An 18114-nucleotide genomic window follows, 5' to 3' on the forward strand; every position below is an offset into this window, starting at 1 on the left:
GAAATGAGCATAACCCTTACTGTAAGAATAGAGGATCCATTCTCAAAAAAAAAGAAAAAAAAGGTAAAGGATCTGGGCTCATTAACAAACAATAATACACTTCTAGTCATTACATTCATTTGTTCCCTATGTTTTATTGCAACCTAAAATCGAACTTGTACCCTTATTTTTCTAGGTAAAATCGTAAAATCGAACTAATACTACTCATAGGTTTGAAGCCCACCATACCCCCATGGATTAAGGGCTTGTTTGGTTATATGGTATCCAAAGATTTCAAATCTTGGATTCACAAATGGGATATTTATATCCGTTTGGTTGTGTGAATCTCTGGATTCATGAAATTTAGAGATTAGTCTTTATACACTAAAAACGTGAATTTGTAGATTTATGAGGTATAAGGTGAAATCTAGAGATTTCATCCCTATTATAAAAACATTAAACATTTGAACCATGACTCCATAAATGTTTTTTTATGATAAATCTACATATTTAATTCCAAAGATTCGAACTAACCAAACAGTTAATTTTATGAAACATGACTCCATAGATTTGAAATATATAGATTTGAAATCTCTATATTTTTTAACTCTTCAGACTCAAGTAACCAAAGAGGCCTTAAAGAGACCATTTTTTTCCAATGTGACATGGATCGATAGAATATTAAAAAATATATAATTTCTTACTATTTGTATTGTTTATCTATGTCGGCTGAGAGATTACTCTCACAATGAGAATGCAAATGAAAGAAAACTAGGCAACATGTAATTTCCCTTTTGGTTTACTACTTATTTGGTAAGATTTTCCTACTTATCCCCATGGATTAATAGAACCTCTCATACTGAGGTAGGTGAAGTCACGTTAGGAAATGTGTACATTAGGAAATAAATAAATAACACTAACTCAAGTCATTAAGGAGATTATTATTATTATATATATATATATTTTTTTGGTAGAAGATTATTATTAATTTTTTATGTTATATCTAGGGTTCCTTGGACAAAACAAAATATGTACCATATAGGATTCTAGTGCGTCCACTCATGAATTATTAAGCTGGCTAGTTTCATTCTCGGGTACTTATGGATAGCTTATTATGACAAAGAATTCAACAGGAATGTTTGTAAACGAGAGCAAGTTAGTGAGCATGTCAAGCCCGTAGATAAATTTATTGATACAAAAAACACGGGTTTGTGGATGGAAGTGAAAGACAGTCCATTGAGTGACCATTATCCTCAGCCGCAGATGAGCTTTGTATATCTGTCTTGAGCCTAGAGGAAATCTCATAATTTTAGGAAGGAGATCGAGCCGTTGAAAAAGGCTGAGTTCCTATCATTCCAAATCAACCAAGGGTACTCCAAAGGGAGTCAACTAGTTCCATTTCGGCAGAGCTTCTGAGGACAGAGCTCACCAGGGGGCGGACCCACCAAGAGGCTTGAGGCATGGCCCCAAATTTTTATTTTTTATTCTTTTTTTTATATATATTAATTTCCTTCATTTTTTTCAGTTTTTTTCTCTTTTAACATGTGAAATTCCATTATTTCACCGCCTGAATATTGAAAACAAGTTAATAACTAAATGTCATTTATAATTAGAAATGTCATTCATAGTTAAAAATAACTCCTCAATCCTTATTTATTCTCCCCTCTCTTCTCTCTCATATATATTTTTTCTTCTATTTATTATTTTTCTAAAAATTTGGTTAAAACAAATTTTAAAAAAATTATTAAATATTCAAAATGTCATTTATAATTGGAAACTAACGCCTCAATTCCTACTTATTCTTTCATATCTCTTCTCTCTCCTCTTTTCTTTCTATTTATTTTCTTCCATTTATCTCTTCCTATTTATTCTTCCTTTTCTATAAGTGTGGGTAATGGGTTAAGGAAAATTAGGAAAAAAAATATTTTCCACAATTAGGTTATCTTTCTCTTTCTCGATTTATTTATTGTTTATCTTTTTCTCCATCTTTTTTTGTTATTCTTTATTTGATTTTATATTTTTGTTTCATTATTTATTCTACAAATTTTTTATTTATTTTTATATTGTAAATAAAATGTCTATAGTTAGTAAGGTAACAAACTACCATTGGTTTGCATCTTTTACTTAAAAAAAATTTAATAATAAAATATAATATAAATAAATAAAATTTGTAACTAACTTTTTAGGGTTGAGGTCATTTTTTTTTATTACTTATGTTTTAATTTACTTATATTTTATTGAAAAAAATATATCATTATCAATAATTTATCTATTTTTGTTTAATATATGTAGGCCTATTCCTTAATATAATAAAATAATTCATAGGTGAGATATCCAATGGGTCTTATAAGGATCTACACAATATGTGTGGTGAAAAAATATTAGTGCTTTCCCAATCTGGACTTCTATTATTCGACCTCCTAATATTGAATCCTGATTTCACCCCTAAATCTCACAAAATGTATTGGTCTTATAATAACACACACAATTCATCCCTTCCTAAAAAATAAAGAGTGTGGATCATCTCTTTTGAGATTGCTCCCCCAATGGCGTTACAACCACAAATTATGTGGGGCCCACGAAAAAAAAATAAGATATTTTAAAAATAAATCCCATAACCCTAACCCCATGGGCCCCCTTGTAATTCGTGGTCAACAGTCGTCCCGTCGGGTATGTGCTCTCCCCAGGTCCGGGGAGACAATTTGAACTCAAATATAAGTTTATACTTTTTCAAGAGTTTTTTATTTGTGGGTCTTTTAGTAAACCACAAACTAATGTTGGATTTCCTTAGTGCAATATATTATGTGTAGTTCCTAACTAGACTAACACCGTTAGTCGCCGTTAAGTATATTCAAATTCCAAACGTGAAATGACAAAAGTGCCCTTTATGTTATTTAATACATTATGTTATCATATTTTTTAATATATATAACCATATAATTAACATTTGATGACCAATTATATTTGTTTAAATCCATATATTAACACAATGTATTAAATAAACTGAGAGGCACTTTGGTCCCTTCACATTTGGAATTTAAATATACTCAATGGCGGTTAACGGTGTTAGTTTGCTTGGGACCTACACATAATATATTGTAGGAAAACGTGCCCGAGTGACTATACTAAAAAACCCGCCGAAAACGGCCCCCTCCTATAACGGTGTAAGTTGTCATTAAGTTTGAATATGTAATGTCTAATTACCCTCATTAAAATTAATAAATCAAAAGCGAGCTACCCCATATAAAACCGAAAAGCAAACCCAAACTCAATTTTGAATTAATAAAGGGCAAAACCAAACCGATTGGTCCCACCCACAAAACTCAATATTTTGAATTAAAGAAAGAGCAAAACCAAACCGATTGGTTCCACCTCACTAAACTTCATTTATTTTGAATTAAATAAATTAACAAAACCAAACCAATGGTTCCCACCCTCACTAAACTTTATTTATTTTGAAAATTTTTAGGTGAATTCGTCCAATTGAGTTGAATGACTCCTCTCTCATTTCTATTTGAGTTTGAGTTTTATTCAATCATTCTTTCTTCTTTTTTTTTCTTTTTTATTTTTAGAATAAAACGGATAATAGTTTTCCACAATGATTAAGGGACCAACGACAAAAGGGAAAAAGAAAAAAAAGTATAAGGGTATTTTAGGGTTTTTGAGAAAATAAAAAGATGCCACATTATCAGGTAACTAACGGAACTTAACGGTAGGGGGCAATAGTAATTATAGACAAAGTTGAAGGTTGGATTAATAATTTTGAAAAATACAGGGGATACAATAGTAATAAAATCAAAGTACAGGGGGCCAATAGTAATTATCCCTATATTGTATTATTTTTATTTTTTTTGGTAAATAATATATTGCATTAAGGGGACCAACATATTAGTGTATGCCTTTATAGTCCACTCAAATGACCCACTCGTAAAAAAGCTATTAAAAAAAAAAAACTAAAGTTTTTATATTTTATTTTTTATAAAATAATGATTTTTATTAAATAAATAAAAAATTACAGTATTTATAACTTCTTATTGTTGATACCGTCCTTAGCAAGGGAAGACAATATCGTCGGGATAGCATCTACATAAAAGAGTATTACTGGGATGAATTTATATATCTAGCTAGGAAATCAACACATGTATTAATCACTAAAATATGATGGATAAAGTTACAAAGATTAAAATTCCTCTTAAGCTCCCTAATCTCCATGGCCAAGTCAATGACCCTCCAAGATGTAGAGAAATGTCCTTGTATTGATTGGATTGCCACCATTGAATCTAACCGAATTTCAATTCGGTCGAAGCCCATGTTTATTGCGGTCTCCAACCGACGCTTGATAGCAAATAGTTCCAATCGAGTAATATTATCCTCAAGAATCCCATATGCCAATGCAAAAAGAATCATGCCATGTTAATTCCGAGCTATGGATCCATATCCACCAATATTTTATCTACAAGATACATAACATTTGATAGCAATCGAGTTCAGTGTCGGCCTTAGCCATCTAAGACACACGACCTTAGGTATGTGGAAGGTGCCATCGAACAAAGAAGTTTATATCTCCCTCCATGTTTATGACCCTAAGGGGTAGGTGCACAAAGCGAGACAATGTGTCAGTTCAAATATTCTCATAAACTACCTGTGCTCCAAAAGTGGTTCCCTTTAAGATATAATTATTGCGCTTATTCCCATATTTTATAAATTGTTGCTGTTAGAGCAAAGCAACGAATGTTTGCTATTGGTGAAGACCTTGTCATATGAGAGCATGTCCATTCAAACTCAGCATTCCAGGAGTTAAGAGGCCCACGTGAAAAACCATTAAGCCACAAAACTCGGTGCCATATTCCTACTGAAAAGTGCAAGAAAAAAATAAATTATCCATATCTTCATCCCATTATTGCACAGTACACATGAGGAATCAATTTCAACACCCCCAGCTTTTCAATTGAGCCCTGGTTGAGAGATGGCCATGACAAGCCATATAGGTTAGAAAGGAGAAGAGTGGATCATTTTCTTGGACTAAATTAATGATACCCATGCCACTTTATATAAAAGGGAAAAAAAAAAAATGCAAGATTGGTAGAGTGGTAACATCCATACGTATCGTGGGAGAAGTCATAGGTTCGACTCTTGCGGATGACAAAGCACCTTTATGCAAAAGGTAATTGCAGTGTATGAAAATCCGACAATGGAAGGGTTGGATATATCGGAAGTCATTGTTGTTTCGATATTACCGACTCCATTACAAAAACCGTTGTTACATGAAAGGACAAACTCCCAAAGATTATGTTAGATACCATGTTCGGTGAAGAAAAGCTGTTGAGGTGCTTGATTGCTTATTTGGTAGTCAGAAGTGAAGAGTAGGTGTTGCAGCTCTGAGTTCAGTTGCTCCCGTTAAAGATTGGTTCGTCTGAAGAGCTTCAGAGGTTCTTTCTTTTACAGTCACACTTCACTCTCGCAAGTCCAAGAAGGTTCGTCTCCTGAAGCTGATATTGTATGCTTTGAAAGTTATTGAAAAAAATTAGTTATCGTGTTCAATCTGTTGTGGGTATGTTAGGTTTTTGTACAACTTTCTTTCGTTTAGGTTTTCTTTGGATTAGGTATTGCGTTTTTACGTGATTTCGTTTAGCGTTTATGTGGTTACTCAATAGAAGATTATGATATTTTGTGGATATAATGCCGGTTTTGCTCTCCTCAATGGTAGGTGTGATACCTACTTAACTTTTTGTTCATTCTTCTCGACCGTCCTCTCCTTCTTCCGGATTTTTCTGTTGCTTTTACTAATATCAGAATTGATTTTTTTTCAGTTCATAAACCACTATATTGATTAGGTGGATATGTAAGATGAAGTATCATGTGATTTTCTCCTAAATCATAGGGCTAATGGTTTTAGACATTGCTAGCTGGGTCTAGGACTGTAGCAGTTTACGACAGTTCAAATTGATGCTAATTGTACAAGGCTTAATCAATTCAGAAATGGTATAATTTTTTGATCATATTCATACTATCTAGAGTATATTAAAAAAGGCTCAAACAAGGGAAGGGATGATGAGGTCTGTTGTCTCCAGAAGGGACCAGAAAAGGCTTGTGAGTCAAAACAGTGTTTATTTATCTATTTTTGTTTAGTTGAAGCTTTTCTATCAGGTTCGGTATCTGTTCATCTTCTACCCCTCTTTCTCTGTCTCTTGTAAGAATTGTAACTACCTTTTTCTCTCAGTGTTGTATTTATCTATTTTGTTCGGTCGAGGCCTTTCTTCTTGAGTTCCGCAGTTCCTTAGGTTTATGCATCGGGATTCTAGGACTTTTTTTTCTTCTTCTTCTTCCCTTGGAGATTCCTGTACTTGAATTGCTTGATAATTTGGTTAAGAACTATGTATATGAACTATGTATTTTTATTAAACTAGTTGTACTCTGGTGTACAATTAATTATGAGATATTTCCAAATAATTTCCTGTAGCAGAGAACAACTATAACATTCCCATTCCTTTTATGGGATACCCCTGCAATTGGATAAATAAGGAAGTGTTTCATATTCACATGACTGGCTCTTTTGCCAATCTAGAAAAGCAAGATCTGTTTGGTTGTACTTGTCCTCCCACAAGTCATAAACTTAGCTTATTCGTGTTCTTTTATCGCTATTGCTGTTTAAATCAACTTCAGTAACCATTTATCCTCTATTTAAAAAATTAATGGGGTTGCTGCAAACTTGAATTGTTTAGGTGACAAGGCATTTTCTGTTTTCCTTATCTATGTTACACTATATATTGTTAAAGAGTGTCAGGACAAAGCTGTCAAAAACTTCTTGGTTTGCACCGAAACCAACCGAGGGAATGTGACAGCTTAGTTGTTCCTTGATGACCAGGCCTCTGATTAGTGAGTATCTAACTATATTGCCATCTCTGATATGCATAATGCTCATTTCTTAAAGCATTTAATTACAATCTTGCTTTTGTTTGAATGAGTGGTTTCCTCTGACTATGATGAATTTTTTGGTTCTTTTTTTGGGATACTTTTCAAGTTCTTTAAAGTTGAGAGGTCCACAAGAAGAAACTACAGAAAAAGATAATAGAGAAGTTTAGATTTGAGATTCTGGAATTTATCTGTTCATTGTTTGAATTTTGAATTTGTTGTAATCTATAATGGTTTTTGATTTGAATGGAGTAGTCCATTGATTACTTAAATTTTGCATTAAAACTATTTCTGGTCTACTGGAACAATGTCACTCTAATCTACCGATGTCTCTTTTTTCTTCAGTTGCCATCCTTTGAGTTCTCTTTCTCAGTGGTGCTGCCTTTTAACTGTTTGTGCAGTCACTTTTTATCTAGGGATTTCTTAGTTGTGTTGCCTTTAAGTGTTTGTGCAATCACTTTTTATTTAGGGAAATTACTATTCTTTTCTGATAGAAATCAAGTGATATTAACAAAGAAAACAACTAATACTATCCTAGATTACAACAGGGAAGTTGATTCCCTTGTAAAACCAAGGGTGGCTAAGTTACACGCTTAGGTGAAGGTAACTAATTGAAACATCAAGTGTACCAATCCAGATTATACATTCTCCTTCATATTAACACAATTAAGAAGACTTAGGCTTTGTTCTAGAGCCAAAAGTACTAGTTCCACAGAATGTATCACTAGCTAGTGACTTGGTGGCTTGATATTTAACTTCTGAATCCACTCATACAACATGTGAAGTTGTAATTCAGTTCTTCTATCCATTGATCTGCTTTTGATTATTCTCTTATTCAAAGAGGACAGAATAGTAGAACATGTTGCTAGAATTTGTCTATAGTATCATTTGAATTGTTAGGATGCACTCTGATAGAGTTGTATTAAAAAAATATTGAATTCTGTTGAGAATTGCAGAATGAGGAGGCAGCATCTCCATCATAACCTGGACAGAAAAAAAAGATCGATCCAAACAACCAGAGACTTTCATACACAAATTCAGATCTAGTTCAATAAGAAAACATATCACCCGAGGTCTCCAACAGTAGGAATGGTAGATGACTTCATATGTGTTGTTGGAGAAGTTACTACCACATGATATAGTAGCTATAGGTGGTTGTGCACCAGGTAAGAAAAAGGAAAAAAAAAAAAAAAAAAAAAAAAAACAGAGAGGAAAACTGAGCAGTCAAGAGGGAAGAAGCAGTTCCTAGGTCGATTAAATCCACTCTAGTACCATGTTAGAATTTCAGCACATGTGATCAACCTAGGGACTGAGAGGAAATTCAGAAAGAAAAGGAAGAATAGAAGAAGACTGAAGAAGAAGAAGGAGATGAAGAGAAGGGGGAGAGATCTTGTATGTGTATGCTTTGGCTCTTCCTTGGTAATTTATTTATAATGTAAAATCAAGTATTAATTTAGGAAAAAGTTTTCTGAATTGAGTTACAGCAAAAAAGAAAAATTACATATTGCATAGGATTTCCCAAATCTACTAAAAAGGAAACTATCCTACGGAGAATATTTGTCAACCAAGTAATAAGAAAATTAGAAAGTAACTGAAATAGAGAGTAACCAAAATAGAAACCTTGATTTTTCAGAACTTGTGCACCAAGATTGCTTCTCTAAAATAGGAACTTCTTCAAAATAGAAACTTGTGCACCTTGATGCTTCAATTCTCAACAAATTCTATCACATAGAATTTTATCCAATGCCCACACTCAATGTTTTTTGCATTCTAAGAATTTGTTTTGGTTAGAAATGTTGTTTTATATGAATTTGTTCTGGTTAGAATATTTTGCTTCATTCTTATTATGCGGTACTCGTTAACGTTCCTTACATTTCTTATAGGTGATCAATTGATGGATCTTAAGACTGTTATATGCTATTACTATTATATTAAGAATTTTTTACATGATCCCCCTCCATTTCTATTGGAAACTTGGTGCAACCCCCTTAAAATTGAAACCTTACAAAGCCCCCCTCCACATTTATCACCATTAGGTTTCCATTAGTTTCAAATTTGCTTTTACAATTTTACCCTCATTTGATAAATTTATTTGAAATCCTAAATAAAATTTGTAGGATTTTTTTTACATGAACCCTTTTGTTTTCATTGGAAAAATAATGCACCCCCTCCAAAATCAAAACCTCACATAATGCCTTTCACACTTCATACCTTTAGTGAAGGTATGTAGTTAACTGATTAAAGGCAAATTAATTTATAAATATGACTATATTGACCATATTGACTATAGAGTGATAAAATGATCATACAAGAGTTTTCTAATTGGATGAAATTTCAGTCATTTAATCGAGGTTAATACAATGACATTAAAAATATTATTTAGGATTGAATAATAAAATTATTACTTAAGATTTTATATGAATTTATTAAGTGTGGGTAAAAAAGTAAATTCATATTTACGATTAAAAGAAAACTGGCCGTGTGAAGTGTGGAGGGGGCTTTGTAAGATTTTGATTATGGGGGAGGTGTGGAGTGTTTGATTAGAAATGGATGATGCTCATGTCAAAATTCTCTAGGATTTCAAATAAATTTATCAAATGAGGGTAAAATTGTAAAATCAAAGTTAAAACTTACGGAAATCTGACGGTGTTAAATGTGATGGGGCACTTTGTAAGGCTTCAATTTTGAGGGGGGTGCGTCAAATTTCCAATGGAAATGGAGGGGGCTTATGTAAAAATTCTTATATTAATGCCTCTGAACCTATGTTGTAGACCCTAACAGGTATTCATATGTGGATGTGATATATGAGATATAACAGTCTTAAGTCATCTCCTACAAGGCTACACTGTGACATTCAACGTCAAGTACATCCTCCATAGCAATGAAGACATGAAAGTTACTAGTGACAGCAAGATGTATAAGTTGTTTTCTCTACGTGTGGAAATGGATGCCACTAATTTGATGTAAATGTCGGTGGGTACCCTTCAATTACATATAGTTGATGACTTTGCTAGTGACATTATGGGAAGGACCATAGAATGCCTACTTCAGCTGTATGCTAGAGCTAAAATGGGGTGGTAGTGAGGTGAACCAAAGCCCACATGGGTCTTGTTACATGCTGCAACAATGTCAGAGTGGATATGATGACGTTGTCTACCAAATTCAGAGTGGGTATGCTTCTACCATCCAGTAAAGTTAGGACACTGTAGAGTTGTAAAGGGCAAAGTTTTAAAATAGAGGTATTAGTATAGTGGTGACATTCAAGCGGTATGGCTGAAGTAGGGGATAAAGAGAAGCAAGGGTGACATTATTGATTAAAATTGTGCATCTGATAATGGTAAATCTTAAAAGAGAATGATCAAGATGCCGATTATGAATAAGAGGATAATGCACTCACTATTGTTTGTGATGACCGAGTAGGTGGACATCCGGTAAGAAAACTGATAAGAGAGATGATGAGTTCTAAGGTGAGGTGGGTAGAAATTACCTTGAGAGTAGCAGCAAAACTTATGCATGGTCTGATTATGACTGTTAAAAATATTATTGACATTTTTGTGAAATAGAGAAAGGAGAAGGGAGTAATCCCAAGCTTTAATTGGTTGTTAAATGGTTTTTGTCAATATGGATCATTTCAAGAAAGTGATCATAGAACAGTACAAATTTCGACCGAAACAGTCGAATTTTTGACTGAAAAGTCTGAAATATCTGCATTTTTCAAAATCGAAACGAAACTTGCGATATTTTATTTCGTTACAATCAAAATAAAGCGAGATAGAGGATTTTATAAGGAATAATCGCAGGTTCTGACCGAGATAGAGGATTTTATAAGGAATAATCAACCGAAATTCGTTAAAACCTATATTTTCTGATTTCTCTTGTATTTTGGTGATTTCCACCCCATTTTCACCATACTTCCATAACTCCTTTGCCTTTAAATAGCTCTCTTTTGCTCCTCCTTTGCCTTCAAACACCTCTTAAACTACAACAATTATTCATGGGCCCAAGTCCAAACTACAAAGGAAACTCTAAGGCCCAAAGTAATATAAGGCCTTTACAGGCGATTGGGTCCTCGTGTCTGTTGACAACATATTGTGAAGCATGAGCAATAACCAATAGTTCCAAACTTCCCATTTTTTATTTTTTGTTTTGTTCATGTCTTAAATGAGCCATCACTTGATCTAGTTGGTCATTATATTTTGTTGACTTGGTGTATATGTAGCCATTCTATCGAACAATTCATGTATGCTGATGATTCTATGTCTGTATGCAATATAGTTTATACTTGTTAGAACTAGTCATTTATTAGTATACTTGAATAATAACTTTTTAGGGTTTTTTTTTCTTCCAAGCAAACTGCCAGTTCCATTGTGTTTATTATGCTTTAAATACAGAGGAGGCAAGAAATTAGATGAAATGGAGGTCATATAAGTCCCAAACCCTAGTGTCGAAACCTTGCTCGAAAATACAATCTCAAAACCCGAGTTTTGGTTTTGGGGGGGGCCCCGCCCCCCACCCCCCCCCATTAAGAACACAGGGGGGGGGGGGGGGGGGGGGGGCGGGCCCCCCGGGGGGGGCACCCCCCTTTACATGGGTGTCGAGAAGTTTGTGTTGAAATCCTCAAGATTTTGGTTTTTTCGGTCGAAAGCTCGAGATTTAGGTGGAAACCGGCCTCGAATTCGAAACCTCGAACCTTAAAACAAAAGCATAAAGGAAATGGCTTTAGATTGTATTTTTTGCAAGTAGCTTTATTGCTAAGAAATTAAGTGACATCAATGGAATTAGTTAGGGAGCTTACAAGCTAGAATTCCTCTCAAGACATGGTCAAGACATGCTTTTAATTTCAGCTACTAAAATGACCATATTAACAATATTATGTCTGAGCCCTCCAGTAATTGGATAAATCCTTTTAGGGACAAGCCTATTCTTATTTAATAGGTTAGATTAGGAGACACTTGTTGATAATGATGTATTCAAGGTATGCGTTAGGTAGCACGTTTGTTTGTAAGGTCACACTAGATATTGAAGTTCACTTGGCTATGGTCACAAAATAGTAAGGGTTTTATTCATCTTCTAGCTAGACCAGATTTGTATGAAGTATGTGACCTTGATGGGAAGTAAGAGGTGGATTTGACATGCATCCTTGTAAGCATGCAACCTTTTGCATCAACCACAAGAGAATGGCTTTAGAAGACTTTGAGCTGAATTTTATATGGTTGCAAGGTATTTTGAGACTTCTAAAGAAACCATTCACTAACTTCTTGGTTTAGATGAATTGAAAGATGACCCATGAGTTGAGAATTTTTCAATATCACCATTGAAGAGGTTATCTAAAAGACCATGGAAAAACAGAAGGTAAGACCCGAAAGCAAGAGAGACTAACCTACCAAAGAGATCCACCAATGACTTGTTTGGTGGATTCAAGGAACATGGGTATAATGCGAGGAACTATCAAAAGCACTCGGTGAAAAGGAAAACTAGGCCTTTAACCTTAAAGATAGATAAGCTTATAGTTAATTTATGTATTTCATTAGTTTTGCATTAATTTGATTATAAATATTAACTCGTTATTCTTTTTATTAGTTTTATTCAATTAGTTGGTAATGAATAGAATTAACAATAAGTATCTATAATAAATTGATGCAAAACTAATAAAATATATAAATGAATTATAACCTTGTCTCCTTTAAAGGCAACAGAACTAGTTTTTCCTTTTCACTGGGTCTCTTTGATAGTTCCTCGCATGATTGCATCTACCACACCTGCTTTTGGTGGATCTTTTTGGTAGGTCAGGCTCTCTCTCTTTTGGGTCTTGCCTTCTAATTTTCCTTGGTTTCCTATGACCTCCTCAATGATGGATGTTGAACAATTGCTAACTCAACTTAAGTTCATCTAGATTGGGAAGTGGGTGAATGGTTTATTTACAAATCTAAATATAACTTGCAACACTGTAACAATCATTGATAGAAGTCTTATAGGGTCATCCTCTTGCCTCCTATTAAGGTCTCACTTTCTATAAGTTTGGTCCAGTTGGAAGATGAGAACAACCTAAGGGTGTCAATCAATACAGTTATGGTATTGGGTTCTAGGCAATGATATTGCATCCAGATCCAACAACCGTGTCGGTTCTAGAATTGGATCCAAATCAGTTCCAATTCGGTTGTGGTTTCTATATAATTATAGAAAATGGTTCAAAATCGGCCATAAATAGGATTTTAACTCGGTTCATTCAACTAAGTATTGTCTAAGGGTTGAGAATTTTTTTTAAAGAGATGCAAGCACTGGTTAGGAAGAATCCTTAAAACACTAAATTTTTATTAACAAAATCTTTTATAAATAGTAGATGGAGAGATGAATGGAAGTTATGGAACCATAAAAGAAAGCCTTTACATTTAAAAGATAAAGATGAGGATAGAATTAAAAAGAGTCCACTATTAGTTATTCTTTAATCAAAAGATGCATTTAAAATTGAATTACCTTTAATGAAGAGGAAACATTAATAAAATCGTAAATAGTACATTTTTTAGATTTATAAAAGCTCAAAAGAGTTTAAAGCATTGATTAATTTGGTTATTCAGTTAAAATTTTGGTTAGAACCAACGGTTTTAGCCTCTATATCGAATCCGAGCCAAATCCAATTAAACTTTAATTGTTTTTATCCAAATCTGATCCAATTGAATTTGTCTCGATCTGGTTCGGTTAGTTCAACTTGGATTTGGATTCAACATTCGGTTTCAGTTACAAATTGACCCTTTTTACAACCCTCGCTATTTTTATTGACCATAGCCAAGTGAGCTTTAGTTTGTGGTATGACCTTACCAACAAAGGTGCAATCTAACTCATAACTTGCATTCATTATTGTCATCAAATATTTTTATATCTCATCTATTAAAATGAGAAAATGCTTGTCCCTAAAAGGAATAATCTAGTTATTAAGGACTCACACATATTATTGGTAATATGGTCACTCTTGAAGTTAAAACTGAAACCATGTCTTAGCCATGTCTCTTGAGGAATTCTATGCAACCAAGTGTGAGCTTCCTGATTAATTCCCTTGATGTCACTCATTGTAGTTTTAGATTTTTTGGTGGTAAAGAATTGAGCCGCTTGCTAAAAATGCAATTTAAAGCCATTTCCTTGTGCGTTTGTTTGTTTTTAAAGTTAATGTATAGGTGTTGGCTGCAGTTCCTATGGTCACACCCTAGAAAGGCCTTCGTAATTCGCTGATGTAACCCTTGCATAAAAATATCATAATTAAACAAAATGCCAATTTTTAATAATAAATTTTATGAAAAAAATGATTAGAGGAAATTGCCTTCTGCTAATCAGACATAAATATAATATGTAAATCATCCATGTATACCGCAAAGAGCCAAATCTTCCTAGAAAGCTCCCAATTTTCTGGGCCTTCATTCTCAACAACCCTATATGCCATAGGAAATAAACTTTTATTTCCGTTGACCTCAACGATGGCAAATAGAATTCCTCTATATTGCCCCTTAATGTGACATCCCACAAGCATGAAGAAAGGTCTATACCTATCTATAAATCTGTTAAGGCAAACCTTGAAAGATATGAATAGCTGCTTAAAGGTTGGATAACCATCCATATTTTGTTTAGGTCTAGATTGCATCTTGAAAATTGAAATCATTCCTTTCCTGTAAGACATCACAATGCTAGAAGCGTAGCATATAACTCAGCATGTGTACCTTGTTGAGTTTCCAATGCTATTCTTTTTTGCACGGCATAATGTCGCATACAGGATTTGAACGTCAAATTTTTCCTTCAACATTGCTGCCATTGTAGATGTCTTCATATTAGGATCAACTCTCAATTAGGATGCAAGATGGATGTAATTGTTTGATTTCCCCCTCTTGGGTATGTATGCTTAGCACAATATGTCTTTATCAAGAATATCCTTATATCACCAATAGGAGAACCATGAATCCTCCGCTTACATGCCTTATCCTTGTATATAATTATAACCCATATCTGTTCTTGATATAGACCCATACGAACCATACTTGAATGGCATAATCTGTGATCACTCTCTTGAAATGATCCAGGTTGTCATAAACGATCCTAACAGCTGACTGAGTTTCGTGGTTACTCCTTCCTCTGTTTTACAAAAAAATCCATAATATTCTTCAGAGTCATAATAAGACCATGCATTACTTTTGTCGTTGTTTTTAGGGTCATTTCTATCCACATCATCCTGGAAATTTTCACTTTGTTGTCAGTTTTCTTACCCTTGGTGGATTTTAATTGAGCATTATTTTGAGAAAAATGGTCATGAAAGATTAACCTAAACATCAGAGGCCGAGGATGCGTGTAAAACACACTGAGCAATGTCACCGGGAAAGGCGTGGGCTGGGTTGAGTTTTGATGGACCCTGAATTAGGGTCAGGAAGGGCTTGGACTTATCTCTTGAGATCAAGGTTGGTTGGGGTCTCAAGAAGCCCCTGCTCCACCCGGCATTGTCACAGCCCTTATAAAAACCTGTTTTACAAATGCAAGCCGAATGGATATTATGTATTGTAGGGTTATCTAAGGCTTATACTTTATATTTATTCCAATGAGGCAGTTTGTATTTGTCTTATTCAAAACAGTTTCGTGTCCCTGAATTGTTCAAAGAAATAGACATGTGCAGTTCAGAATCTTGGACTTGGAGAGCCCATCAGCAATATATACTATACCATCTGATAACTAAAACGTTTTGTGGCATCAGATCAAAGAAAGGGTCTCCATTTTCTGTTTGGATGGTTGCAAAAATTTTGAATCCTTGCATCTCTATTAGGGCAATTCTAAGAGCCATCTGGCCTGATGAAACGAAGAATTTTTCTTTGCAATGAAATAAAGGAGAAATATATAGTGTGATACTCTGTGTGATGCTTTGATATAAATTATTTGATTTGTTTGTCTTTGCAATTATTCAGTAGAAACATGATATGGGAGCAGGACTCACAAATATTTTAGGTTTCTTCTGTGTAGTTCTTAGAGTTCTTTGAGGGTCGTAGAAGCAGTGCAGTGCAATAAGTCAGACCTTTTCAGCTAAGATTTTATATTGCACTTGCCATCTCGCATGCTGCTGACAGTGTACCAAAATTTCCTTCTTTATTCTGTTCCTTTTTGGCTGGAAAAAATTTTCAATTGCTGGTACAGGAGACCCAGAAGTTACATACTGTATACGTGATAGCTATGCAGGTAATCTTGAGGTTGATGAAGAACGTTTGTCATCTGATTATCTTGAAAGCCATCCACTGAAGGGAAAAATTACTATTTTAGTGGATTCCGATCGCTACAGAAAAGAGTTCATTGGTTCTAAAGTATTTCTGGAGTCCATGTCATATATCGTAATGGCCCTGTCCTAATCCACAGAGCTTGCTCTCTCATGGCTTCTCTATATGTGTCCACTTCCTTACCCTGTCTATCATCCTTCCATCGCTGTCATCATCTTCGATTACAATCACGCTCCCATCATTGTAATTTTAGAGGTGGCATTCTCTCTCCTCTTTCACTGTCATCTTCATCTCGTGCATTTTGTGCTCCCCAGTCGATTGATACTCCAGCCTACCCAACTGAGGGAACAATCTCTGTCATCAATTTAGAAGAATTTGCTGAGAAAGATTGGTCATTTCTTGAGTTTGATGATGTAAATTTCAAAGAACAACGTGATCATAAGGCTAAACGGATAATCTCTGCTGGGAACATTGAAGAGAATTCTCGGGTCTTGGTTTCAATTGGGGCTGAATATTTCATTGACCACTTGGTTGATTGGTCTCCTTGCCAACTATTGCTTCTTGTTCATGACTCACTATTCACTTTAGCGGGTATCAAGGAGAAATATGATAAAGTTAAGTGCTGGCAAGGGGAATTGATCTATGTGCCTGAGAAATGGACTCCTTTTGATGTGGTTTTTCTCTACTGCTTACCTGCTCTGCCCTTTGAACTTGATCATATTTTCAGAGCATTGTCTTCTCGTTGTTCTTCAGGTACTCCTACTCCTTGCATATTATGTTAATTGGCATTCAATCGGTTACAGAAATGGGCGAAATTCTCTTTCCATTTTCTTTCCTCAAGGTTCTGATTAAACTGTGCAGGTGCAAGAGTGGTCATTAGCTACTCCCAAGGAAGGGAGGCAATGGAGAAACAAAAGCAAGATCACTCTGATGTGATTGTCTGTGACTTGCCGGATAAAATTACTTTGGAGAAGGTTGCAGTCAGTCATTCTTTTGAGATAACTGAATTCGTTGATGAGCGTGATTTTTATCTTGCTGTTTTGAAGTTCAATTTAGGAGCCTCACAGGAATAGATGGCATTTACTTATATCATCTGTAGGATTTGAGAATGAGATTGGAAACAGTTGTGCGATGATTCAAATTTTAGTTTCTTTCATTGATAGCAATCTTCCTACTTGATATTGTCTGAGTCATCTCTGTACTGACCGCTTTCAATCGCGTAAATAATTTTACGTTGGATCTCCAAACTGTAGAATTTCATACTGATAATTTAACCACATGATACATGATTTATTTTGAATTAACAGTTAAATTTCAACAAATTGGCAATTCAGACGTGCTTATTCATGCGATGGCCAGAGTTTTCCCTTTTTTTGGGGGGGGGGGTTCAAATTGTAACTGATTCTTAAGCTCTGATGTATTTGAGGTACATGGAGTGTTTGTGCTTTAGTCCTGTGCAATTAATACACAGCATCAGCACTGAGATGTTTATGATCGAAATCTAAAGTTGTGGTCGACTTGTTTGTCGGTCCATGATGGACGAACTGGGGGAAGCTCAGCCCAAAGGATGGAATGCTTCTTGAACCTTTTTGCGGCATACCGAAAGGAAGTGACTCCCCACAAGCTCTAGCTTGCACATAGTGAAAGAAAAAAAGGTGATCAAGATCGAATCTCAACCACAACTTTGGATCCTGACCGTAAGCAGTTCATTGCTACAGACTGAAGCAACATCCCATGGAGTGGGGTTCCGTCAGAGGTAAACCATTACATGGTTGTTCATTAAGAGATTTGGATATGGAATGCCTTGGCAACTGTCAAGAGCGAGGGAGCTGAATAAATTCAAGGGCGTCAAGGTATCACACACACAAATTCTGAATATCTCCTGTTTATTTTGTTCTGATGACACTTCCATTCTTTTTTTGTTGTAGGGCAAATGCTTAGAACATCAAATCCATCTAGTCAAAATCATCAATCTTTTGGCGGATTT

The 18114-nt window shown here is 34.8% G+C and overlaps 1 protein-coding gene across 2 annotated transcripts; it reads left to right on the top strand.

The window, feature by feature from the left end:
• The first annotated feature begins 5117 nt into the window (after nt 1-5117).
• Nucleotides 5118-17306, top strand: LOC149001381 (DNA-directed RNA polymerase subunit beta). 2 transcript variants are annotated; one of them, XM_089136866.1, is made up of 3 exons: nt 5118-5453; nt 16085-16880; nt 16989-17306. In XM_089136866.1, the coding sequence occupies exons 2-3, from the start codon at nt 16280-16282 to the stop codon at nt 17198-17200; spliced, it is 813 nt and encodes a 270-aa protein (XP_088992992.1). In that variant the 5' UTR covers nt 5118-5453; nt 16085-16279; the 3' UTR covers nt 17201-17306. The 2 variants fall into 2 exon arrangements, with proteins under 2 accessions (XP_088992992.1, XP_088992990.1); XM_089136864.1 differs by having other exon boundaries at nt 16093-16880.
• The last annotated feature ends 808 nt before the right edge of the window (nt 17307-18114 follow it).

Source organism: Hakea prostrata, chromosome 10, assembly GCF_041222555.1.
Source record: "Hakea prostrata isolate BN-2017 chromosome 10, UWA_Hpros_2, whole genome shotgun sequence".
In the NCBI taxonomy this organism is placed as follows: domain Eukaryota; kingdom Viridiplantae; phylum Streptophyta; class Magnoliopsida; order Proteales; family Proteaceae; genus Hakea; species Hakea prostrata.